This window comes from Triturus cristatus, chromosome 7 (assembly GCF_964204655.1).
Source record: "Triturus cristatus chromosome 7, aTriCri1.1, whole genome shotgun sequence".
Lineage (NCBI taxonomy): Eukaryota > Metazoa > Chordata > Amphibia > Caudata > Salamandridae > Triturus > Triturus cristatus.
Window position 1 is genome coordinate 1852655088 of NC_140590.1, and position 27391 is coordinate 1852682478.

At 50.5% G+C, this 27391-nt stretch overlaps 1 protein-coding gene across 1 annotated transcript in view; it reads right to left on the bottom strand.

Moving 5' to 3' along the window:
- The window catches only part of LOC146813449 (protein FAM118A-like), a 374336-nt gene that overhangs the window by 209398 nt on the left and 137547 nt on the right, over nucleotides 1-27391 (bottom strand). The window contains exons 4-6 of the mRNA XM_085614763.1: nucleotides 24652-24873; nucleotides 12944-13072; nucleotides 4416-4701 (exon numbers count right to left, since the gene is read on the bottom strand). Of these exons, the coding sequence (XP_085470889.1) occupies nucleotides 4416-4701; nucleotides 12944-13072; nucleotides 24652-24873 (637 nt within the window). The remainder of the gene's footprint in view (nucleotides 1-4415; nucleotides 4702-12943; nucleotides 13073-24651; nucleotides 24874-27391) is intronic.

The following is a 27391-nucleotide window of genomic DNA, read 5'->3' on the forward strand; positions in this document are numbered from 1 at the left end:
GCGCGAACAATCACCCGTAAGGGTCTCTAGGCGCTGGGGGCCGTCGGGAAGATTAAGCAAGCTATTGCCCAGAGTCACATGGTGCTGGGCTAATCTGCCGCCGGCGCCGAGAGTTGAACCGTGAACCCCATATTCCGGAGTCAGTCGCGGCGCCACATTCAGCAGATAGGAAAGCAAACATGAAGCACATTGTTTTGTAATTCTGAAGTGTGATGGAAGCAAAGATTTCAATGGGGTCAAAACAAATCAAGACACTAAACTTGGTGATTCACAAATAATAAATAGTCACAGAAATCCGACTTCCACGCATTATTATTTGTGTGCAGTGTACTTTTATCAGTAAAACTGTCTGTCTTTAGTGCACATTTCCATGGAACATGTGCCTTCTGTAAATGACAGTGCCCTAACACACCATGCTTTAGTAACATTAAAAGAATCGCCCGCCTAAAGTCCACTAAAGCTAGGTCGGCCCCAAAAGTTTATTATTCTAAAAATTGGGTTTGCTTGTAAAAAGTTTGGGAAGCACTGCTCTTTCACAAGAACACCATCAGCAGCACTTTCAGGGTGGCCAGACCGTTACAAATCCACTCGCTGGTCAAAGAGGGGTGGATTGGAGACGCGATGGAGCCAATCAGAAGCGAGTACGATGGGTCCAGAAGGAATCTTCCGCCACCCAACCCCAGAAGGGCTGGGTACAGGTCCCACAGGGACAACATCACTTCAGCACGTGAGGGCGGAGGATTCTTGAGTCCAGCCACACACTGGCATTCATGGAGAAACCACCACACATCAACATCTAAGCCGGGAAGAGTCAGGAATGTATCTCAACCTGCTGGAAACGGACGTGCTGGTCCTGCACAGCTGGGGAATCAAACCGGCCCACAAAAGGAACCCCTTGACTTATTCCAGGTCTTTCCTGGTGGAGAAAAAGGGGGCGGGCCATCATTGGCCAAAGGATATATCCAAAAAAGTCCTTCAAAATGGTGGCAGAGTTTGTCTCTTGCCTAATGCCGCATGACTGAAAGTCGCTGTTGGGCCTTGAAGGCATGTACACCCGGACCCCCTTCCACAGGAAACACGAGGGGCTGTATTATGAACAGAGCACACTTTCCCGTTTGTGCCACGGCGCACCTTTTAAAAGGTGCACCAGGAGCATAAAGGTACAGTGTGCGGTACTACAAAGAGTTCTCTGACGCTAGGGCAGCCGTAAGCTTGCGCCTTCCTCGGGGTAGCGCATTCAAGTTAAATATGGAGCGGCTGCTTCAAAGCTGCTCCGTTTTTCACTGTGCAGGCCGCAACCTGCCTGCACTTTGAGGAGGTGTTAGATATCCCTTTGCAGGCGGGTGCAGTGAGTGACTGCACTTGCCTGCTCGGGGATGTCTAGGGGTTCCCTTGGATCCTCTTTCTCCCTCCAGAGGCGTGCCCTCAGAAGCCTCACTGATAGTGCACCACCCTTATGTGGTGCAGTGTCAGTCTGCCTCCTGACCGCTTCTCTGACTTTGCGCCAGTGTGCATAATACAACGCAAACGCAAAGAGATTCCCTTATTTGCTTAGGGCCATGCCCGAATGCAATTGAGGGAACACCTTATGGTGATATCGCTGGCAATATCTGTGTGGGCCAGCGCTATCTGTATTACAAAAGGGGTCGCACAAGTGTCTGTGGCCCTTTTGAAATACCATTGTGCCAAGGGGGTACACCAAGCAGACACACATGCCCCCTGCACCCCTGGGGAACAATGTATAATACGGCCCCTGGATGAGTGGCAGGTGAAGGGCCTAGGGAATGTGCCGACTGAAACCACAGTGCAAGTCTGAGAAATGGATGCTAGGGCTCCTGGCTTTGAGTGAAGAATTATCTGCCGGTATGTCAGTGCTAGTCTGTCTTCTTGCACAGTGGCTTCGACGGAAACAGACAGGTTTAAAGGCAGATTACTGTCTTCTTCTCACTCGTCACTATTGCCACGGAAGAGCTGCAGATCGCGGACCTTGGGTTGTTTACAAGTCAGTAATGTAGGCCCTGATTACGAGTTTGGCGAATGAGATACTCGATCACAACCGTGGCACATCTCCCGTCACCATATCGCAAGTGCCGGAAGATATAATGCACTTGTAATACGAAGGAGGGATATCCAGCACCTTTGTGACAGAGTGACCCAATCAGCAAACAATACATCCGGCCAATAGTTTGGGTTCACATCGCTGGGCTCGCAGTGGCTGACTGTTCATGGCTCTTTATCCGGCTGCTGGCCTATAAGTACCAAATCTCTGCTATTGATCTGTTCCTGACAAATAGTACATTATTTCTGTTGTATTACTAGATACACTAAAGATGTGCAAATGATCTTGAGTCTGGTTTTTAATTTAGCCTTAAACCGGCGCTTAAAGGCCTGCTCCAGCGCTAAAGGCCCGAGACGTTTTTTGCTGTTTCGGAACTTTAATGGCGGGTATAGCCCAGCTACGATGGGCTATAAGGCTATTAGAACATTCTGCCACTAGAGGACAGAATGTTCTAACAAATGAAACAAAGGCCTCTCGGACCCCGAGGGGGTTTAAATCAACAGCTGTGAACAGAAACAACCTGGAATGTTGCTCTGCAGGCTTTTGCTGGCCCGTAGAAGCACGGGGCACTCCATTGTATTCAATAGAGCATTCCAATGTTCTAATACATGTTAAGACAATGCCTTCTTAATTCATGGGAATATATTGTTTTAATGTTTACGGTCTATGCTTTGAAGCCTGTTCCTGATCTGTGAGAGGTGGGATCAGTTTGGGCATCTTGTGGTCGATATGCTTATTTTGAGAAGAGGATCGGTGGCACTTGTCTCAATATTTCAACTTTCCACTAGCTCTCCCTGAACGTTTCGCACCAGAGGCCCTGAACCCACAGGGCCACGAGTGGACCAGCTCTTGTTTTTCCACTCAACACAGATTGAAGGTTTGCTAGATTTGGGGGCTCCCTCACTCCCGCGCAGTCCTGCAGCTGGACACATGACTTTGTCCACTGGTGGAATAGCCCCCTTTTGAGAGCGCCCTTCGGACACTGTACGGGAGGAGGCTGCCATCAGTAGTGGACATGTGTCATTCTGATGGGAATCCCTAATCTAGGATGTGGACCGTTCCATTACAGCCCCATCTGCGGGGGTTCTCTCACATTTATCAGTGGTCCAGTACTTGTGTATGACTCACACAGCATCTGGCTGCTCTTGCTGAAGGCACGCTCCCCTCCAGGGTCCATGCAGCTGAGCAGAAGTTAGAGTATTTGATCCAGTCCTGCTCTCCTGCAGTGCCTCATCAGCGCCTCATCAGCTACGATGCTGGAGATGGAATCCTCTCACAACCACGAATGGAAAATGTGAATCTGCTCCCCATTCCTCTTATTGGAAGCAAGATGTGAAAGATGATGCAATCAAGCAATGGTCAAAGCAGCCACTAATTGAAGGGGGGCTCACTGAAAGCAACAAATAGTTGAAGGGGTATCACTCGAAGCAACCTATAGTTGAAGGGGGATCACTCAAATACATCAGTGGTGAAGGGGGCTCATGCAAAGCAACCAATTTTTGAAGGGGGATCACTCAAAGCAACCAATGATTGAAGGGAGATCACTCAAAGCGTCCAATAGTTGGAGGAGGCCCACTCAAAGCAACCAATGATTGAAGGGGGATCACTCAAAGCAACCAATAGTTGGAGGAGGCTCACACAAAGCAACCAGTGATGAAGGGGGCTCACTCAAAGCAACCAATTATTGAAGGGGATCACTCAAAGCAACCAGTGATTAAAAGGAGATCACTCAAAGCAACCAATAGTTGGAAGAGGCCCACTCAAAGCAATCAATAGTTGGAGGAGGCCAACTCAAAGCAACCAATGATTGAAGGGGGATCACTCAAAGCAACCAATAGTTGGAGGAGGCTCACACAAAGCAACCAGTGATGAAGGGGGCTCACTCAAAGCAACCAATAGTTGAAGGAAGCCCACTCAAAGCAACCAGTTTTGAAGGGGTCTCACTCAAAGCAACCAATAGTTGAAGGAAGCCCACTCAAAGCAACCAGTGATGTAGGGGGCTCACTCAAAGCAACCAATAGTTGAAGGAGGCCCACTCAAAGCAACCAATGGTCAAAGTTCTCCAACTAACACCCTCTCTTAGTGCATTTATTTTGCTATAAAGACATGAGCTCTGGATAACAGCTAACACTCTCTCTGGCCCTGCCTTATCATTCAGAAAACAGTTTACACCCTAGAAGCGTGCCCTGAATCTTCGTAAATTCACCATCATTCATGATTTCAGCATAGTACCAACCATAATGAGTTACAATCGTGCCTAAAACTCTTATTACCTGTTTTTACAGGTTCTTGAACACTTGGCGACGCCTGACCACACAAATGCCTACAACTCAGCGTGAAGTTGAAATGGTTTTACCTGTGGGCTTCTCTTTGCGAAGTAAGTCAGTCAACTCTCTGAAGAAGTTTGGGAACTGAGCGCAGTGGTCTCCATACGATATTAATTTGATGCCAAGTTGCAGCATTTCTCTCTGAAGTTTGAAAAACATGTCGGTGTCCTTCTTCAGGACTAGCATGTAGTGCTCAATCTCGCGTTTCTTCTTTATCGGGTACCAAAAGAGCGCTTGGAAAACATGCTCGCGGAGGACTGCTCCGCAGCCAAGGAATACAAAGGTCTTCGTGTTGTACAAGTTCTGAAGAGCAGTCTGCCAAAAGGAAGGAAACATCACAGATTGGCAAATAAGCAAAGGAATTGTGATATACATGCGCCCGGTGTGAAACTCTACGTTCAGAAAACGAAGGAAAAAGACTAGTAGAGGTTTGTGCAGAGTAGCCCCTAGAGAGTTTGCTCCCCTAGGTGAAGATGCACAAGTGCGCCCATCACTCACCTCCCTTTTTCAGTGAGTGTGCTCAAACACAGACACAGTCTACATGAACAAGAGCATTTGCCAATCAAATTATATGTATGACGTGAAAAGTTAAAGGAATACTTGAGATTATAACTTGTTCAAAATACCAAACATTTAAAATAGGGGGCATATTATCTGCACTTTTCACTGTCACAAGGTACATAAAATATATCAACAAAGTACAAGAAACACACGTTATGTGCCGAGTGACCTCACGCTGAAGGCTGCGTCTGAAGCAGACATATGTATCTCAACCGAAGCCTCCAGCAGGTAGATCTCCTCTCCAGCTCTTTCTGAAACAGGCTCAGAGCAATGAGGTCTGGGATGGAAGGGTTTTTGGAAGAGAAGATTGTGCCCCCCCTGCTCTCCTGCCACTCAAGGCAAAGGTCTGTGTGCGCCAGATCATAGCGTTGGCCCGGCATCGTGCATTTCCTCATAAGCGCCAACTCCAGTTTTTATGTTAATGGCCAAACTATGCTAACCAAGGCATTTTTTGATGCTCGACCACAAAATACTATGGGTAGGCCACATGTACGACCACACATTTGAGGGGACAGCTCAGAATATCAACGCAAAGTGCGAGGAGGGACTGATACCCCATTGTGTCAGTCTCTTTGAGCCTTATTTATGAGGCCTTGTGACACTTTTGAGCTGCCGTTGCGTCGCTGTATGGGAAGCACCAGCGGTGTAATAAATGTGCCATGTTGCGCCCTATTAACAAAGTGATGCATCTAAGTAGATGCATCACTTTGTAAAGCCGCGCGCTACATTATACCTGTGTCAGGTATAATGTATGCAGGGTGGGCATTACCCCGTAGAAAGTCTCGTAGAAATGGCGCACTGAATTCTATCAGATTTCACTGCTTCAAAACCTTATGCCTGCCTCACAGCCGGCGTAAGACTGACACAGGCTCTGGACACATTGCTAGAGTTGTGTCAACTTTCCATCAAGGAGGAGTTTAGGAAATATTTAGGAAGCCAACGTGCCAATGTACTAATTACTGGTTGTGAAAATCCGGTCGCAATTTGCAATCAGAATTTAACAATACGACCTATGCACTAATACGTCAATTTGCGAAATTACAACTCAGAGTAGCAACCTGACCTACTTCTAGAATATTAATGAGGTAGGTCTCAAACTGTGACTCACTCTGAATGGTGGCTATCACAGAGATGGTGGCCTGCGAGGGTCGGCATACCAGCATGCCTGTGATCACCTTTAAATAAAGTAAACTTTAAATGTAGCCCATTTTCTTTGATGGAAACATAGTGCATTTTAAAAGAAAAGTTTTCATTTTTTGAAAGGTTTGTTTGAGAGTTGGCAGTAGTCCCCTGGATCGCTGTCTACCCCCCAACAATCTCCCCAGCAAAGTGACCTCTTCTCTTTTGAAAACGCATTCCCACCCCAACTCAGGGGTCGGGATTTTTTTCAATGTTTTGGGACTGGATTTCGTTCGTAACATTAATAAATTGCGTACCGATTCAGTGTTTGGGAGGGGCACCTACAAGAAGGGCCTCATTAGGTTGCCGTAGGGAAGCTCCACAGGCCTTTCTGCTGCTCTGCCGTATGGCAAAAGAAAAAGACAGGAATCTATAAGATACGGCGCACTCCTGTCCTTTTCCCCAGCGTCGTTGCCCAATGGGCTGCCGTGCACCAACACAGGCACCTTTGCACCATTGTGCCAGGGTGCCTGTGTTGCGGGGTGATTATAATTGTGCAGGAAGGGGAACCTTTCTGCACGAATGTGAGAAGTTGGCCTGGCATATGCTGGTCACTAGTTATAGTGGCCACCTTGCACCAGTCCAATTCGACTCTTATGGTGATAGGTTTAAGACAACCTTTTAAAGAAAGCTATCCTAGTGGTAGCTGTGGAGAGCAGCCTTCAGGCTAAGTCTCTGAGGAATGTAAAGCAGCTTGTTTTACCTTATAATCTCTTGAATTACCAAATGAAAAGGACACCACACAGGTATATATATCAAATATATATGTATTTATTCTTAGATACACTCTACTAATCTCTTTATGAGATTAGAACCCAGATACACATTCAAATGTCAACACTTCTCAATAAATTAAGCACAAATATGGCTGGAGCCCTAGGGGCGTACCAGACCATATACTAAGAAAATGGTTTAACAAACTCGACTTGCAAAATGAGAAGGCCTAGGGCCTTGGGAATCGCTGGGGCTTCACTTCTGCAGTGTTAGCAGGTAAGTAATCAGCCCACGGGAGACGCGTGCAGTGTCTAAACACAGCCGCGGGTTTCCTATTGGTTTCAATGGGGAAAGTCGCAGTTTGTATTTTAAAGTTTTAGGGCACTTCGGAGAAGTCAACAAGCAAGCCACTTAAAGGGTAAGTATTTCGAGGGCCAACACACACTTGGATACCGGAGTGCACGAGTTACCTCACCCAGGGAAGCCGGGTGCATAGGTGTCTTTTGGTGTCGGATCGCGATGCTGTTTTCAATGGAGACCAATGAAGACTTGCTGCTTGTGACGACTGGAGAGGTGTCCGCTGGAATCCGAAGATGGATTGAAGTTGAAGAGGACCTGAAAATTGAGGGGACAGTGTTCAAAGTCACTTGCCAGTGACCGGTGGCCAGCAGAATGGATGACCACTGATGTCACGTTGCTTCAGGTCATCGATGGTGATTTGTCTCTTCGCTCACGAAGTCCAGGAGAGATCGACGATGACCAGCAGCTGGATTCGGAGGGTCCCATGACGTCTGCAGCTGATGACGGTGTCCGCAACCGGATTGGAGCCAACAAGCCTTGGCAACTGCAAGTCTCGTGTGGAATGAAGATTGACGATGATGCAGACCAGCAAGATCTGATGGACTTACCCAGCTAGGGTAAGTGAGGGCAGGCCTGGAGCAAATAGGAGAGCTCTTGAAGTCAATAAGAAAGTCTTCGGGTGAGTCACTAGCCAATGGGCAAGCAACCGCGAAGACGCCTTTGCAGGAAAAGTTCCACAGGAGCCCACGGTCACCCGGGACGGGGTAGGCCGCTGATTTTCGGTACCAGACCTGCTAGGGACTTGGACTACAGATGGGCCAAAGCACAAGTTCGTAGAACGTTGTTTAGGGTTTTCACTCGAAATCAGTGCACGGTTCCCTGGTATTGCTGTTCCTCGTCACTCGTGGGGTGCAGATGCCACAGCTTTGCTGGGGACTAAAAATGGCTGTCAAGAGGTCAGGAAATCCGCTTCAGGGGACGCAGGGACTTCGGACTCCAGCGGGAGCGGTGAAGTTTGCAACCGTTGATCAAAGTTACTGGTGCCTGCCAAGCAGGGGAGTAACTCCTTGACTCCAAGGGAGATTCTTCAGTTTTCCAGAGATAGTGGAACGTTGAAGGGCCAGGATTCTTCTTTGTAGAGCGTCGTCCAGGGTAATCAGAATTGCATTGGCAATGCTTGGTATCTTATAGTGAAGATAGGGGAGGGACTAGCTCTATGACCACTCCTCTAGGAGGGTCAGGGTAGTGGGTGGTTACACCCACTTCCCTTTGTCCAGTTTTGCGCCAGAGCTGGGACAGGTAGCCCCTGAACCGGTTTGAGCTGGCATATGCACAGAGGAGCCTACTGCTCCCCCAGTGCAGGACTTCAAAGCACTCTAAGGGCCTGATTCACAGAACTAACTTAAAACAAAATCCTAAACTTACTACCATTTTGGTATTCACAGAAGGCACTTACTCATTTTCGTATTCACAGAAGGCACTTACTCATTTCGGTATTCACAGAAGTTTGGACTCCTAACTTTAGGACTCCTAAATGCCTTCTGTGAATATCGAAAGTCTTAAATTTAGGATTTTTCTCAGTTTAGTAGTAGTATAGTTAGGACTCCTAACTTTAAGACTCCTACATGCCTTCTGTGATTACCTAAAGTCTTAAAATTAGGATTTTTCTCAATTTAGTAGTAGTAAAGTTAGGACTCCTAACTTTAGGACTCCTAAATGCCTTCTGTGAATACCGAAAGCCTTAAAATTAGGATTTTTCTCAGTTTAGTAGTAGTATAGTTAGGAGTCCTAACTTTAGGACTCCTAAACTGAGAAAAGTCCAAATTTTAAGACTTTCGGTATTCACAGAAGGCATTTAGGAGTCCTAAAGGTAGGAGTCCTAACTTTTGTGAATACAGAAGTTAGTAAGTGTCTTCTGAGAATACCAAAATGAGTAAGTGCCTTCAGCCAATACGAAAATGATAGTCAGTTTAGGATTTTGTCTTAAGTTAGTTCTGTGAATCGGGCCCTAAGAGTGCACCCACCCAGCTCCAATACACTAAATCCTGTCTGGGAGGTGGTGACACCTCCCTGTGACAGGATACCTTTTGTTGGGCTTCCTCCACTGCGAGTTTCGGTCAGCAGCAGGAGGGCAGTCCAGTGTCTGTGCTGGTGGCATCCATTTTGTGATGCCAGGGCTCTATGAGATTTCTACCGTTTAGTACAGTGGGTACATGTCGTCCCCTCTAGAAGGGTGGGATCATACTCCCACACCAGTTACTGGTGTGGGGGTATGATTCCAAGTTGTTTGACACCAAACACGACATGTTTTGATGCAGTCATTCCAAAGTTAGCATTTACCGCGAGGTTATAATGCACTTAAGAGTATATGGTTTAACCGCATCCACAAACAGCAGCAGAGAATAGACTCTGCCAGCTGCAGAGGGGCCCTGCTCATGCAGAAGCACCCCCTCACATAGTAAACCAAGCACACTGCCCCCAGGATTGTCAGGGCCTGCAATAGGGGTGACTAATAGGTTTATATGTGTGTGTATGGTAAGATATAGGAACCTATATCTCAGTGAGGAGTGCTAACACTACCTCACACAGGCTGCAGTAGCAGGCCTGTGGTGTCAGATTGTGAATGCTTCCCAGGGGTGGCATAATACATGCTGCAGCCCCTGGGAGGCCTGTGAAGTACCAATGCCCTAGGTACCTAAGGTACCATATACTAGGGGCTCATAAGGTACCACAGTATCCAATCACTAGTGCATCTAATATGCACACCAATCATTTAAGGGAGTAAGCAGATAGGATGGGGTCCTGGATAGCAGGATCCCAGCCAGACTAGTCAAAAACCATTCAAACACCAGGAAAAAAAGTGGGGACAACAATATAGTCAGATTCCACCTTCCTACAGCGAAAACAATCTGTGTGTGCTTCAGAATGCAGCTCACATAGAAAAAGGAAAAACAAGGCGAAATAGAGATATTCCTCCTCGTTGTGCCTCCCTTAAGCCTCTCCAGGGAGGTGTACTTTTTTGGTGCTACCTCAGATTTACGCTTTCTCCCAGCAACACTCATTGCACGTCCCTTTAACGCAGAAAACTGCGTTAAAGGGAACGATATTTACGAGGCAGCATCAACCCAAAAAAAGTGGCTTAGTGCTGCCTCGTAAATATGGAGCAGGCTCCTGTGCCAGGGAGTGTCACAAAAAGTGATGTTTCGTCGGCGCAAGAGGGTCACAAATGGACATCACAATCCCATTTTAGGAATTGATGGAATTTTACTGATTCCCAAAATGGGATTAGTACATTTCAAAAGGCATTTTTGCTGGTGTAGACTGAAGCGGAGTGTTTGCGATGGTTGAAAAGCCTTGTACATCGGCTCCAAGGTTCTCTTATCTCATATTAGCAGAGGGGAGGGATCGGGTTCTGTTCTCTTTGAAGATAAACTGATGCTCTTTAATTACTACATTTATACCAAGCATTCCAAAGCAGATGACGCACTTGATTGCCGATAGCCAACGAGGGCGGTATACTTCTTGAGATGCTGTCAAATGTTCCTCTATGGGGCCAGTCTTGTCACCATGACCTTGTAGAAGACAAGCTATTCGGTACTGGGGGAGGTCTCCCATGCAGGGTACTGCATGGTCCAGTTTATAATCTATGAGGGGCCCAGCAGTGCCTGGGGGTGCATTGTTTCACTGTATGCAGAGTTTATTTCAGCCCCCTCAGACAGACACAATCCGGCCGCCCCACGGGTGGAGTATTTCGATGCTGTTCCCACCACTTCTATGGTCCACACACAGGGGAAGAGACCACTACATCTGGTGTCCCCTTCCAGGTTGTCCTTTCTGTCCTGGTGTATTTACATTTTCTTAAGTGCATAGATTCATTTTCTAGAGGGCTGAGAATGCTCTTTTGTGGGTAGAGGGCCATTTTCTTTTTTGTAAATCTTTTCATTAGAATCAGTGTTAAACACCAAAGAAGGCGGGTCGTGCATTGACACATATAAAACAACATTTGTATCATAGTTTACATCATCAAGAAGCTTTCTCCAATTTTTTTCGCTTGTGTGGGTAAAGTCAAGTTATATCCAGAGTAGTTCAAACATGTTACATCCTTAAAAAAGGTAAACCATGCAGTAAGTCCTGTTACACACTGGAACATTTAAGTGCCACTTTGATGTCTCGTCGTTTGCCATTAAGAAGCGGTCCCACCTCCCACCGCGGGCCGCAGCATGGACAATAGGTAAGTCGCTCTGTCACCATCATTGGGACATTTTTAACCTTGGTGGGGGGTTTGCCCTTTTTCTGGGGCTCGGCTGCGGCGAGCATTATGGAATTTGCAGCCGTTCGGTGCATGCTTTTACACATTACTTATTCAGTGGACCCAGAGTCTATGTGCAGAAGTGAGAGTGGCGGCCAATGACAGCTGGGCCCTTCTGCACCATTGGCACTGAAAACCTCAAGACGAGCCTTAGGAAGCTAGTCAGCGCTCCTTCTTGAGGGATGTGTTCTGTGGGGTCGTCCTGGTTCTGAGCACGAGGACAGCTTACCATCGCTCCACACCCCTCCAGCTACAAGGTGGGATTCTACCCAGGAGACAGTTCACCTGCAGATGCCTGAATTCCCTACAAGTGATCACTGGTGCTGAGGGCGCCATCTTGCTTCTCAACCCCTAGTGAATTCTGACGGAGCCGCGATTTACTGGATCATGCCTGCGTCCGCTTTCTCTGACAATGACGCAATTTGCAAATTTTTGATGCATTTGTAGGGAACATTTGCAAATCATGTCAATGAATTTACTGAAATGGATATTAAATTTGTTCACACACCTTGGACCTTCCTACTGGTAAAGGGTCCGATTTACTGTTCGCTGCGAAGGCTACTCTGTCGCAAACACATCGTAGTACCCTCCCCTCCAAGCCCCGGGTCCGCCCGCTCATTTACAGATGGGAACATCTTAGGGACTTTGCCTACAAAGCCCCATAGTTTCCATAAGCGGAATACTTTCTCTGACGTTGTAGGGAATGTTGGAAGAAAACATTACACTACCTGCCATGTTTAGGGTGGACGGTGCAATGTCCTTTTTGTTCCTGTCCGTCACAGCCAGGAAAAACCTAGGAACAGAAAAAACAAGCAGTGACTCCCACATCGTGGGAGAAAGCTCCCAACATGTGGGAGTCATTAGTTTTGTGTTTTTCAGAAACAAACTCCCACTTTGGAAGTTTGTTTCTGAAAAACACAAAAAAATGAAAAAAGTTTGATGGATGGCCATCAAAACCAACAGGGGACGGCCCCCAAATATTTTGTAGATTTAAAGGTACCACCATGACAGCGGCTTCTGTAGAGATGACCGCGGGCTGATGGTTGTCTCTAGATCTGGTGGATGGCAGCCCGTCAGGGTAGTGGCGCTAAAGTGAGATCCGCTGCTTACCCAGAGGCTGTGGTAAATCAATTGGGGCATTATCGCCTGCAGATTTTCTCTCCCACACTATTACGCGGGACGTAATTCAGCCGCTGGTGACCCCACAAAAGTCAGTAGCTACCGCCTCCATCGGCAATGGCCTCTGACCACCTCTGAATCAGGCTGCTTTCCTTCAGTTCTGTAAAACACCACTTAGAAGAATGGTTTTTTGCTTCTTCACCATTGCATGGCTGTGTGAAGCATCACTGTGGTAACAAGAGCTTGTGGTCCGCCCTCCCTGTGCCCAGCAGCACAGATGCAGCAGATACAGAAACCGCAGTAAGAGAAGCCCCTGCTGTGAACATGGCATCTACATCAATGAGTAAAGGAGAAGGCTTCACGCCAAGAACATACCGTGATTTGAGCGTTATGATATAATTCTTTATGGGCTTTCGGATTCCATGCAATGCCGTTGGGATAGTCGTAGACGCCATGGATGTGAAGGACGCCGTAGGGTTCCATGCCATTCGCCCAAAGGACGAACTAAAAAGAGAGACACCTTATTATTCCACACAACTGACATCTTCTTCTCTCAATAGCAATCTTTACAAAAGAAGAGTTTCAACAAATCACAGAGATAGGCATTAAAAAGGACATGCCTGTGACCAGGGGTTAATTTGAGCTGGTGCTTGTGGTGAGTCACACCGGCATGGACTTTAGTGTAGTACTGGGACCTAACAGAGCACTGTGTAGGGAGTCTGAGGGTGTGAGGCTCTGCTGCTCTCACTGCAAAACAGCTCACACTGACAGGTTTGCTGTTATTTTAGTTGGTGTATGTTTATGATCATATTATTACAATATAACAATCTATACCTCGACAGCACGGAGCACCCCGTTAGCTAGACTGGTATATCATAGGCAGACCCCTGAATTACCTGGCTCTCTGGTTACCTGCCTACCCCTGGACTTGCAACCACACCTCCAACCAGCATAACAAGTTATCATGTGAGTCCCTCCACTAGTTTGACCCCGGGTGACTCTGACGTGGGTGTTGCCCCAACTTGGTCCCTTGCACCTCCAGGGTGTGGCGGCCTGGTTGGTCCAGGAGCAGGGGAGACGGAGAACATTATGGAGAGGGTCCAAGGCAACCATGCAAGTAAGAGATTCCTGAGGACAGTACCTTAGACCAGTGGCTTCGTCCTGTAGCAGAGAACACAAATGAAGAAAGAACACTGGCAAATATAATCCGCAGAGAGTGGAGGGGTAGAGCGAACAAACTCTGGCTGGGTGTCATAAGAGTGTGTAGACCATGGCTTTGTTTCTACCACAGGAATGCTTATCATTGCCTATATGATGCACCCTTGGTGAAGAGGCCCTGAATGAGCAGGGGCTCTAATACATAATCCCTTCTCCCTTGGACAACCTCCCATTGATAACATGGCCTTCCACAGTCTGTAAAGGGTTTTGCAAGTTTTGTTCAGGCGCTCTCATTTTTAGCTACGGATACTCTTTGTTTGAAGGCGCTAAGGTAGGTGTCTCCAACCGGTCAATCGCGCGCTCACAGTAGCTCACCACACCCTTGGAGTAGGTTGTGGCCTTGTGTTTGCTAAAGTCATTAAACGTTTGTTTAAAAATATAAATGTGCAGAGTTTCCATTTCGTTTTGTAAGCAGACCTCCACAACTGAATGTCCTGGTCACTAGCTTGCTGCTTGACCAAGGCCAGAATGATGCTAGCAGGAACAGAGCACCGGAGACTTCTGAGAGGCCAGGAGCCGTGGCTGTAAGGCTGGAGCTGTGTATGTGAGGCTGGAGCTGTGTATGTGAGGCTGAATCTGTGGCTGTGAGGCTGGAGCAGTGTCTGTGAGGCCGGAGCTGTGGCTGTGAGGCTAGAGCTGTGGCTGTGAGGCTTGAGCTGTGAGGCTGGAGCAGTGCCTGTGAGGCTAGAGCTGTGGCTGTGAGGCTGAAGCTGTGTCTATGAGGCTGGAGCTGTGTCTGTGAGGCTGGAGCTGTGTATGCGAGGCTGGAGCAGTGTCTGTGAGGCTGGAGCTGTGGCTGTAAGGCTGGAGCTGTGGCTGTGAGGCCAGAGCTGTGGCTGTGAGGCTGAGGCTGAAGCTGTGTCTGTGAGGCTGGAGCTGGGGCTGTGAGGCTGGAGCTGTGTATGTGAGGCTGGAGCAGTGTCTGTGAGGCTGGAGCTGTGGCTGTGAGGCTGGAGCTGTGGCTGTGAGGCAGGAGCTGTGACTGTGAGGCTGCAGCTGTGTATGTGAGGCTGGAGCTGTGTATGTGAGGCTGAAGCTGTGGCTGTGAAGCTAGAGCAGTGTCTGTGAGGCTGGAGCTGGGGCTGTGAGGCTGGAGCTGTATATGTGTGGCTGGAGCTGTGTATGTGAGGCTGGAGCCATGTCTGTGAGGCTGAAGCTGTGGCCGTGAGGCTGGAGCTGTGACTGTGAGGCTGGAGCTGTGAGGCTAGAGCTGTGGTTGTGAGGCTGGAGCTGTGTCTGTAAGGCTAGAGCTGTGGCTGTGAGGCTGGTACTGTGGCTGTGAGGCTTGAGCTGTGTCTGTGAGGCTGAAGCTGTGACTGTGAGGCTGGAGCTGTGAGGCTGGAGATGTGTCTGGAGGCAGAAGCTGTGGCTGTGAGGCCAGAGCTGTGGCTGTAAGGCCAGAGCTGTGGCTGTAAGGCCAGAGCTGTGGCTGTGAGGCCGGAGCTGAGGCTGTGAGGCTGGAGATGTGTATGTGAGGCTGGAGCAGTGTCTGTGAGACCTGAGCTGTGGCTGTAAGGCGGAGCTGTGGCTGTGAGGCCGGAGCTGTGGCTGTGAGGCCGAAGCTGTGGCTGTGAGGCTGGAGCTGTGGCTGAGAGGCTGGAGCTGTGGCTGTGAGGCCAGAGCTGTGAATGTGAGGCTGAGGCTGAAGCTGTGTCTGTGAGGCTGGAGCTGGGGCTGTGAGGCTGGAGCTGTGTATGTGAGGCTGGAGCAGTGTCTGTGAGGCTGGAGCTGTGGCTGTGAGGCAGGAGCTGTGACTGTGAGGCTGCAGCTGTGTATGTGAGGCTGGAGCTGTGTATGTGAGGCTGAAGCTGTGGCTGTGAAGCTAGAGCAGTGTCTGTGAGGCTGGAGCTGGGGCTGTGAGGCTGGAGCTGTATATGTGTGGCTGGAGCTGTGTATGTGAGGCTGGAGCCATGTCTGTGAGGCTGAAGCTGTGGCCGTGAGGCTGGAGCTGTGACTGTGAGGCTGGAGCTGTGAGGCTAGAGCTGTGGTTGTGAGGCTGGAGCTGTGTCTGTAAGGCTAGAGCTGTGGCTGTGAGGCTGGTACTGTGGCTGTGAGGCTTGAGCTGTGTCTGTGAGGCTGAAGCTGTGACTGTGAGGCTGGAGCTGTGAGGCTGGAGATGTGGCTGGAGGCAGAAGCTGTGGCTGTGAGGCCAGAGCTGTGGCTGTAAGGCCAGAGCTGTGGCTGTAAGGCCAGAGCTGTGGCTGTGAGGCCGGAGCTGAGGCTGTGAGGCTGGAGATGTGTATGTGAGGCTGGAGCAGTGTCTGTGAGACCTGAGCTGTGGCTGTAAGGCGGAGCTGTGGCTGTGAGGCCGAAGCTGTGGCTGTGAGGCCGAAGCTGTGGCTGTGAGGCTGGAGCTGTGGCTGTGAGGCCAGAGCTGTGAATGTGAGGCTGAGGCTGAAGCTGTGTCTGTGAGGCTGGAGCTGTGTATGTGAGGCTGGAGCAGTGGCTGTGAGGCCGGAGCTGAGGCTGTGAGGCTGGAGATGTGTATGTGAGGCTGGAGCAGTGTCTGTGAGACCTGAGCTATGGCTGTAAGGCGGAGCTGTGGCTGTGAGGCCGGAGCTGTGGCTGTGAGGTCGAAGCTGTGGCTGTGAGGCTGGAGCTGTGGCTGAGAGGCTGGAGCTGTGGCTGTGAGGCCAGAGCTGTGAATGTGAGGCTGAGGCTGAAGCTGTGTCTGTGAGGCTGGAGCTGGGGCTGTGAGGCTGGAGCTGTGTATGTGAGGCTGGAGCAGTGTCTGTGAGGCTAGAGCTGTGGCTGTGAGGTAGGAGCTGTGACTGTGAGGCAGGAGCTGTGACTGTGAGGCTGCAGCTGTGTATGTGAGGCTGGAGCTGTGTATGTGAGGCTGAAGCTGTGGCTGTGAAGCTAGAGCAGTGTCTGTGAGGCTGGAGCTGGGGCTGTGAGGCTGGAGCTGTATATGTGCAGCTGGAGCTGTGTATGTGAGGCTGGAGCCGTGTCTGTGAGGCTGAAGCTATGGCTGTGAGGCTGGAGGTGTGACTGTGAGGCTGGAGCTGTGAGACTAGAGCTGTGGTTGTGAGGCTGGAGCTGTGTCTGTAAGGCTAGAGCTGTGGCTGTGCGGCTGGTGCTGTGGCTGTGAGGCTTGAGCTGTGTCTGTGAGGCTGGAGCTGTGACTGTGAGGCTGGAGCTGTGAGGCTGTGGCTGTGAGGCTGGAGATGTGGCTGTGAGGCAGAAGCTGTGGCTGTGAGGCTGGAGCTGTGGCTGTGAGGCCGGAGCTCTGGCTGTGAGGCTGGAGCTGTGGCTGTGAGGATGGAGCTGTGTAAGTGGGGTTGGAGCAATATCGGTGAGGCCGGAGCTGTGGCTGTAAGGCCAGAGCTGTGGCTGTGAGGCCGGAGCTGAGGCTGTGCGGCTGCAGATGTGTATGTGAGGCTGGAGCAGTGTTTGTGAGACCTGAGCTGTGGCTGTAAGGCGGAGCTGTGGCTGTGAGGCCGGAGCTGTGGCTGTGAGGCCGAAGCTGTGGCTGTGAGGCTGGAGCTGTGGCTGAGAGGCTGGAGCTGTGTATGTGAGGCTGGAGCTGTGTCTGTGAGGCTGGATCTGTGGTTGTGAGGCTGAAGCTGTGGCTGTTAGGCTGGAGCTGTGACTGTGAGGCGGGAGCTGTGTATGTGAGGCTGGAGCTGTGGCTGTGAGGCTGGAGATGTGGCTGTGAGGCAGGAGCTGTGGCTGTGAGGCCGAAGCTGTGGCTGTGAGGCCAGAGCTGTGGCTGTGAGGCCAGAGCTGTGGCTGTGAGGCCGGAGCTATGGCTGTGAGGCCGGAGCTGTGGCTGTGAGGCTGGGGCTGTAGCTGTGAGGCTGGAGCAGTGTACGTGAGGCTGGAGCAGTGTCTGTAAGGCCGGAGCTGTGACTGTGAGGCTGGAGTTGTGTATGTGAGGCCAGAGCAGTGTACGTGAGGCTGGAGCAGTGGCTATTTGGCTGGAGCTGTGACTGTGAGGCTGGAGCTGTGGCTGTGAGGCCGGAGCTGTGGCTGTGAGGCCGGAGCTGTGGCTGTGAGGCTGGAGCTGTGGCTGTGAGGCCGAAGCTGTGGCTGTGAGGCCGGAGATGTGGCCGTGAGGCTGGCGCTGTGGCTGTGAGGCTGGAGCTGTGTACGTGAGGCTGGAGCTGTGTCTGTGAGGTTGGAGCTGTGGCTGTAAGGCTGTTAGGCTGGAGCTGTGACTGTGAGGCTGGAGCTGTGTATGTGAGGCTGGAGCTGTGTCTGTGAGGCCGGAGCTGTGGCTGTAAGGCCAGAGCCGTGGCTGTGAGGCCGGAGCTGTGGCTGTGAGGCCGGAGCTGTGGCTGTGAGGCTGGAGCTGTGGCTGTGAGGCTGGAGCTGTGGCTGTGAGGCTGGAGCTGTGACTTTGAGGCTGGAGCTGTGTATGTGAGGTTGGAGCTGTGGTTGTGAGGCTGGAGCTGTGGCTCTGAGGCTGGAGATGTGGCTGTGAGCCAGGAGCTGTGGCTGTGAGGCCGGAGCTGTGGCTGTGAGGCCGGAGCTGTGGCTGTGAGGCTGGAGCTGTGGCTGTAAGGCCGGAGCTGTGGCTTTGAGGCCGGAGCTGTGGCTTTGAGTCTGGAGCTGTGGCTGTGAGGGTGGAGTTGTGTATGTGAGGCGGGAGCAGTGTATGTGAGGCTGGAGCAGTGTCTGTGAGGCTGGAGCTGTGGCTGTGAGGCTGTGGCTGTGAGGCTGGGGCTGTGAGGCTTGAGCTGTGGCTGTGGGGCTGGAGCTGTGACTGTGAGGCCGTAGCAGTGTATGTGAGGCCGGAGCAGTGTCTGTGAGGCAGGAGCTGTTGCTGTAAGGCCGGAGGTGTGTCTGTGAGGCCGGAGCTGTGGCTGTCAGACTGGAGTTGTGGCTGTGAGGCTTGAGCTGTGTATGTGAGTCTGGTGCAGTGTCTGTGAGGCTGGAGCTGTGGCGGTGTGGCTGGAGCTGTGACTGTGAGGCTGAAGCTGTGTCTGTGAAGCTGGAGCTGTGACTGTGAGGCTGGAGCTGTTGCTGAGAGGCTGGAGCTGTGTATGTGAGGCTGGAGCAATGTCTGTGAGGCTGGAGCTGTGGCTGTGAGGCTGGGTCTGTGAGGCTGGAGCTGTGACTGTGAGGCTGGAGCGGTGGCTGTGAGGCTGGGGCTGTGGCTGTGAGGCTGGGGCTGTGGCTGTGAGGCTGGAGACGTGTCTGTGAGGCTGGAGCTGTGGCTGTGTGGCTGGAGCTGTGTATGTGAGGCTGGAGCAGTGTCTGTGAGGCTGGAGCTATGGCTGCGAGGGTGGAGCTGTGACTTTGAAGCTGGAGCTGTGTATGTGAGGCTGGAGCAGTGTCTGTGAGGCTGGAGCTGTGGCTCTGAGGCTGTGGCTGTGAGGCTGGGGCTGTGGCTGTGAGGCTGGGGCTGTGGCTGTGAGGCCGGAGCAGTGACTGTGAGGCCGGAGCAGTGACTGTGAGGCCGGAGCTGTGTATGTGAGGCTGGAGCAGTATCTGTGAGGCCGGAGCTGTGGCTGTAAGGCCGGAGCTGTGGCTGTAAGGCCAGAGCTTTGGCTGTGAGGCCGGAGCTGTGGCTGTGAGGCTGGAGCTGTGTATGTGAGGCTGGAGCTGTGTATGTGAGGCTGGTGCAGTGCCTGTGAGACTGGAGCTGTGGCTGTGAGGCTGGAGCATGTGTCAGTGAGGCTGGAGCATGTGCCTGTGAGGCTGGAGCTCTGACTGTGAGGCTGGAGCTCTGACTGTGAGGCTGGAGCTGTGTATGTGAGGCTGTAGCTGTGGCTGTGAGGCTGAAGCTGTGTCTGTGAGGCTGGAGCTGGGACTGTGAGGCTGGAGCTGTGGCTGTAAGGCTGGAGCTGTGAGGCTGGAGCTTTGGCTGTGACTGTGAGGCTGGAGCTGTGAGGCTGGAGCTGTTGCTGTGAGGCTGGAGCTGTGGCTGTGAGACTGGAGTTGTGACTGTGAGGCTGGAGCTGTGAGGCTGGAGCTGTGGCTGTGAGGCTGGAGCTGTGTCTTTGAGGATGGAGCTGTGACTGTGAGGCTGGAGCTGTGGCTGTGAGGCTGGAGCTGTGACTGTGAGGCTAGAGCTGTGAGGCTGCAGCTGTGGCTGTGAGGTTGGAGTTATGGCTGTAAGGCTGGAGCAGTGTCTGTGAGGCAGGAGCTGTGGCTGTGAGGCTGGTCCTGTGTCTGTGAGGCTGTGGCTGTGAGGCTGGAGCTGTGGCTGTGCGGCTGGAGCTCTGTCTGTGAGGCTGGAGCTGTGGCTGTGAGGCTGGAGCTGGGACTGTGAGGCTGGAGCTGTGGCTGTAAGGCTGGAGCTGTGAGGCTGGAGCTGTGGCTGTGACTGTGAGGCTGGAGCTGTGAGCCTGGAGCTGTTGCTGTGAGGCTGGAGCTGTGGCTGTGAGACTGGAGTTGTGACTGTGAGGCTGGAGCTGTGGCTGTGAGGCTGGAGCTGTGTCTTTGAGGATGGAGTTGTGACTGTGAGGCTGGAGCTGTGGCTGTGAGGCTGGAGCTGTGACTGTGAGGCTAGAGCTGTGAGGCTGCAGCTGTGGCTGTGAGGTTGGAGTTATGGCTGTAAGGCTGGAGCAGTGTCTGTGAGGCAGGAGCTGTGGCTGTGAGGCTGGTCCTGTGTCTGTGAGGCTGTGGCTGTGAGGCTGGAGCTGTGGCTGTGCGGCTGGAGCTCTGTCTGTGAGGCTGGAGCTGTGGCTGTGAGGCTGCAGCTGTGCTGTCAGGTTGGAGATGTGGCTGTGAGGCTGGAGCTGTGGCTGTGAGGCTGGAGCTGTGGCTGTGAGGCTGGGGCTGTGGCTGTGAGGCTGGAGACGTGTCTGTGAGGCTGGAGCTGTGGCTGTGTGGCTGGAGCTGTGTATGTGAGGCTGGAGCAGTGTCTGTGAGGCTGGAGCTATGGCTGTGAGGGTGGAGCTGTGACTTTGAAGCTGGAGCTGTGTATGTGAGGCTGGAGCAGTGTCTGTGAGGCTGGAGCTGTGGCTCTGAGGCTGTGGCTGTGAGGCTGGAGCAAAGATTGACTGGTCCCATGTCTGGTGCTTTTTGCTGTATTTGGGTGTTAACCTGTTACTAATGAGGTGAAGCCTTTTACCAGCTAGTGCCCTCATATGTGAAAAATACAAAGTAAAGTAGCAAACCTAGCACACAATGAGCTGCATTATGCTGCATAATTTGCCTTTTTCTAGCTGCATAGGTAAGTTAATGTTATCACATAATATGGGCATTTTAAGCCTCATAATTGCTGTGACCCTGACAAACTAAATCCAGTGAGCTTTGGTGGCTGATAAATCGTCGCAGCATAGGTCTTCGCAGTGAGGCTTTCTTGCCTGAAAGCACTTTTGTAAGCGTTGTCTTGAATGATTATTTCTGTGCCAACTGTCAATTAAAAGGTCTTGAAGCAGGGTGACATCTGAACATCATTCTTATTGTTTCTACCTAGGGAGATCGCAGTGCTTGGTTCAAACAGAGGGGCCTATTTATAAGAGGGTTGCGTCATATGTGCACCACGCAAGGTGGTACATGCGTAACGCAAACCTCTAAGACAGATTTACTTTGCGTTGCTCTGAGTGGCTTCATACATCCGGAGTAGTGCAAAGTAGCACAAATTGCTGCGTTGAACTACTCTGCCCAGGGTAGGCGTTCCATGGGCATTGCAGTAGGTGTTTCCACGCAAGTCCCATGGATTTTTACACATTCCCAGTTTCTATTGTCGCTTCTTGTGCACCCGAACAGCACCATTCCTGAGTGGGACTGCTTGCATCTATTGATGTTTCATGTGTACCCGGACAGCACCATACCTGAGTGGGATCGCTCGTGACTATTAAAGCTTCATGTGTGCCCGAACGGCATCATACCTGAGTGGGACTGCTTGCATCTATTGATGTTTCATGTGTACCCGGACAGCACCATACCTGAGTGGGATCGCTCGTGACTATTAAAGCTTCATGTGTGCCCGAACGGCATCATACCTGAGTGGGACTGCTTGCATCTATTGATGTTTCATGTGTACCCGGACAGCACCATACCTGAGTGGGATCGCTCGTGACTATTGATGTTTCATGTGTGCCCGAACGGCATCATACCTGAGTGGGACTGCTTGCATCTATTGATGTTTCATGTGTACCCGGACAGCACCATACCTGAGTGGGACTGCTTGCATCTATTGATGTTTCATGTGTACCCGGACAGCACCATACCTGAGTGGGATCGCTCGTGACTATTAAAGCTTCATGTGTGCCCGAACGGCATCATACCTGAGTGGGACTGCTTGCATCTATTGATGTTTCATGTGTACCCGGACAGCACCATACCTGAGTGGGATCGCTCGTGACTATTGATGTTTCATGTGTGCCCGAACGGCATCATACCTGAGTGGGACTGCTTGCATCTATTGATGTTTCATGTGTACCCGGACAGCACCATACCTGAGTGGGACTGCTTGCATCTATTGATGTTTCATGTGTACCCGGACAGCACCATACCTGAGTGGGATCGCTCGTGACTATTAAAGCTTCATGTGTGCCCGAACGGCATCATACCTGAGTGGGACTGCTTGCATCTATTGATGTTTCATGTGTACCCGGACAGCACCATACCTGAGTGGGATCGCTCGTGACTATTAAAGCTTCATGTGTGCCCGAACGGCATCATACCTGAGTGGGACTGCTTGCATCTATTGATGTTTCATGTGTACCCGGACAGCACCATACCTGAGTGGGACTGCTTGCATCTATTGATGTTTCATGTGTACCCGGACAGCACCATACCTGAGTTGGATCGCTCGTGACTATTAAAGCTTCATGTGCACCCGAACAGCACCATACCTGAGTGGGACTGCTTGCATCTATTGATGTTTCATGTGTACCCGGACAGCACCATACGTGAATGGGATCGCTCATGACTATTAAAGCTTCATGTGTACCCGAACAGCACCATACCTGAGTGGGATCGCTCGTGTCTATTAAAGCTTCATGTGTACCCGAACACCATCATAACGGAGTGGAATTACTCGTGTCTGCTGAAGTTTCATGTACACCCAGACAGCACCATACCTGAGTGGTATCGCTTGTGTCTATTAAAGCTTCATGTGCACCCGAACAGCACCATACCTGAGTGAGATCACTCACATCTATTGACGCTTCATGTGTACCTGAACAGCACTATACCTGAGTGGGATCACCCACATCTATTGACCCTTCATGTGTACCCGAACAGCACCAAACCTGAGTGGGATCGCTCGTGACTATTAAAGCTTCATGTGTACCCGAACGGCATCATACCTGAGTGGGACTGCTTGCATCTATTGATGTTTCATGTGTACCCGGACAGCACCATACCTGAGTGGGACTGCTTGCATCTATTGATGTTTCATGTGTACCCGGACAGCACCATACCTGAGTTGGATCGCTCGTGACTATTAAAGCTTCATGTGCACCCGAACAGCACCATACCTGAGTGGGACTGCTTGCATCTATTGATGTTTCATGTGTACCCGGACAGCACCATACGTGAATGGGATCGCTCATGACTATTAAAGCTTCATGTGTACCCGAACAGCACCATACCTGAGTGGGATCGCTCGTGTCTATTAAAGCTTCATGTGTACCCGAACACCATCATACCTGAGTGGAATTACTCGTGTCTGCTGAAGTTTCATGTACACCCAGACAGCACCATACCTGAGTGGTATCGCTTGTGTCTATTAAAGCTTCATGTGCACCCGAACAGCACCATACCTGAGTGGGACTTCTTGCATCTATTGACGCTTCATGTGTACCCGGACAGCACCATACCTGAGTGAGATCACTCACATCTATTGACGATTCATGTGTACCTGAACAGCACTATACCTGAGTGGGATCACCCACATCTATTGACCCTTCATGTGTACCCGAACAGCACCAAACCTGAGTGGGATCGCTCACATCTATTGACGCTTCATGTGTACCCGAACAGCACCATACCTGAGCGGGATGACTCGCGTCTATTGTCGCTTCATGTGTACCAGGACAGCACCATACCTGAGTGGGATCACTTGTGTCTACTGAAGCTTCATGTGCACTCAGACAACACCATACCTGAGTGGGATCACTTGTGTCTACTGAAGCTTCATGTGCACTCAGACAACACCATACCTGAGTGGGATCACTTGTGTCTACTGAAGCTTCATGTGCACTCAGACAACACCATACCTGAGTGGGATCACTCGTGTCTACTGAAGCTTCATGTGCACTCAGACAACACCATACCTGAGTGGGATCACTTGTGTCTACTGAAGCTTCATGTGCACTCAGACAACACCATACCTGAGTGGGATCACTTGTGTCTACTGAAGCTTCATGTGCACTCAGACAACACCATACCTGAGTGGGATCACTTGTGTCTACTGAAGCTTCATGTGCACTCAGCCAACACCATACCTGAGTGGGATCACTCCTGTCTACTGAAGCTCCATGTGCACCCAGACAGCACGATACCTGAGCAGGATTGCTCGCGTCTATTGTCACTTCATGTGTACCCAGACAGCAGTATACATGAGCGGGATCACTCACATCTCTTGATGCTTCATGTGTACCCAAACAGCACCATCCCTGAGCGGGATGGCTTGCGTCTATTGTCGCTTCATGTGTACCAGGACAGCACCATACCTGAGTGGGGTCACTTGTGTCTACTGAAACTTCATGTGCACTCAGACAACACCATACCTGAGTGGGATCACTCGTGTCTACTGAAGCTTCATGTGCACTCAGACAACACCATACCTGAGTGGGATCACTTGTGTCTACTGAAACTTCATGTGCACTCAGACAACACCATACCTGAGTGGGGTCACTTGTGTCTACTGAAACTTCATGTGCACTCAGACAACACCATACCTGAGTGGGATCACTCGTGTCTACTGAAGCTTCATGTGCACTCAGACAGCACCATACCTGAGCAGGATTGCTCATGTCGATTGACTTCATGGGCTTGCTTTTAGATTTGCCGGAGGTCTCCAGGAAGGTGTCATAGTTGGTGGTGAGGACCATGGCTCCTTGCTCCACAAGGGAAATGATGTCGTACAGGACTTGCGGGCAAGTGATGCAGTGCTCCAAGTTGGAAAATATCCTCATTAAACAGTCGCGGTAAAAGTTGGGCTTTGATTCGCCGGAGCGCTAACAGAAAAACAAAATCTGCATTAGAGATATATACTTGTGGTGGAAAGATACTAATAGCCTTCAAATGACTTTCAACACATTTTAACTGTTCCCTTCTTAATGAAAAAAATAATTCACCCAGTTAAATGCACACACAGATGTTTTAAGAAAAAGAGAAGGATAAACTAGAACTTTGTTGGAACATCCAACACTAGTAAATTGATTCTTGATCCCTCCTTAAATTGGCACCTCCTGCTCTTGCCCTGGTTGAGAAAGAGAGGATACTACAAGCCTCGGGTACCGGTCCACTTATATCCGACTTTGACTGCCCCTCATTGTGTCATCCTTAAGTAGTAGAACGATCCTCTCCCACTCCTGTGACCAGGGGCGGCTGGTGACATTTGAAGGTGGTGAGGCGTGGAGGTCTGTGTTGAGTGCCCGGTGGTGGGAGGGGGATGGGGGCTCGGGAGGGTTAAACTGACTTCTGCCAAACAGAAACAATGCCTGATGCCTCCTTTCGGCAGCCAAAGCTCAACTCTGCACACGCACAAATCTATAAATTAAACCACCCAAGCCACAATCGGGAATTTCTGAAAGTACTGTACACATGCGCTACTCTAAGACTTCTGCACTGCAGTCACCACCACAGTCGATCTTTTACATTCGCACCTCCTCTCATAACTATAATTAAAGCCTGGCTAGCGCGAGAATGTAATAGCGCAGAGGAAGTAAATCGTGAAAATCATAATTTAATGAGAGAAGAGGGCATGCTTGGCATTGAGGCTGTAATTTCCCCCATGCAGGCATGCCATGTCTGTTAAAACATAATTGAAACTGTGAATGTTATGCCACATCAATACTGTTTTTCCGAGTGTTGACAGCACCTCTACATTAATGTTATGACGGTTCCCTCAAGAGGAACCCAACATTTTATAATTCTCTTTGGCTCAAATTTAACCCATCGCCTCGTAAGCATTTTTTAGGCGGAAAGAATATTATTACAGCCTTGACAGGAAAGGATAGTAATAAAATGTCTCTTCATTAATGGGCCACGGATTTCTGTAAAAAAGAAGAAACAGTTTTTTTTTTTTGTTGCATATTTATATAGCGCGAACTCGACCCGAAGGTATTGGAGCGCTTAACATAGCACCGGATTTCATTACACATTCAGGCATGGAGAGATTAAAGGGATTTGCCCAGAATCACAGGATGTGGACGCGACCTCGAGGCTCGAACCCTGGTTTCCTGCACCAGAGGCGGCAGCACGCTGATTGCAATGTGAAGCCAATCCAGGGAGGGAAGCCTGGAACGAGCGCGCTTCATGGGAGATTGTATGCTGCAATCTGTGATTCGGTAGAGAGAGACTGCGCTGGCAATTCATTTACGACCCGTTTGTTGCATAATGTGCGGTAAGTTACAGCTCCCAAACAGGTACCGGCGATTACATTTAAAGCCACAATTCCAAGAAAGTTTCAACTGTTGTTCGTAATACCAATTTTTATCACCTTCCTGCTCATAAAAACATAATAAAAATAGCACAAAAAGGTTTTATTGAGACAATATTTTACAGAAACATGGATTATTTAATTTTGTGCCTACCTGGCGTCACTCTGCTTGTGCTTTCCTAGCTGCCGAATCGATTCATTATTTTTCAACACAACCTGAATCGTTCGTGAATGTTCATGAGCGCCACCCGCTGCACTGTTTATTTTGCACGATCCACTTACCAAGTGACATCGATCTCTGCCCAAGAAACACATCAGGGCCTGTGGCGTGTGAGAGGCTGGAGGGAGAGTGTTCTGCAGTGCGGTGCTGTGACTGTGGCCGGTGCCGTCCTGAGCAATGCACAAGCTCCTGCCTCCCATTGTCCAATCAGGAGGCCTGGGACTGGCGCAAAGGAAAGGGGCGTGTTCCGGTTGTGGCCACCCACTGCCCTGCCCCTTGCCATTGATTTCAGTGGCGCAATGCTGAAGACGCCTGGGGCGCAGCACAGGCGCCCCATTTGAAACCAGGCATTTTCCGCTTTCTTTGGCCACTCTCTTCATGATGACATCACTCTTTCCGTATGTGCTTCCAGGGCAAGCAATATTCCTCGCCCCGGCCAGCACATGCGCAGGAGGTCTCTGACCTGCTGTGACCTCGTCGTCGTCCGTGCCATGAAGAAAAAAAGTCAGAGTCAGACAATTTAATTTAATTTAATTGTATTCATGTATTGTCTATGTATTGTGATCGACACATGGGGCAGAGAGCACTTCTTTTGAGGCTGCTGCATTGGTGGGGTGTGGTGTCCTTCTTGTCTTCCTCCCCGATCCTCGTCCAGAGGCTAGTGGGGCAACGCCCCATTCGCCCCTATGCACCAGCCGCCAACTGCCTGTGACCCTAGGGTACTCACTCGCTCATATCCAAAACTGGTAACATCCTTTTTACTCCAGAACCATAAAAAGGTCCTGACAGCTCCTGACTTCCTGGGTTAAATGTAGCCTTACCTACCCAGACCACAAGGCCCCTTGACTCCCATGCCGACATTCTACATTCT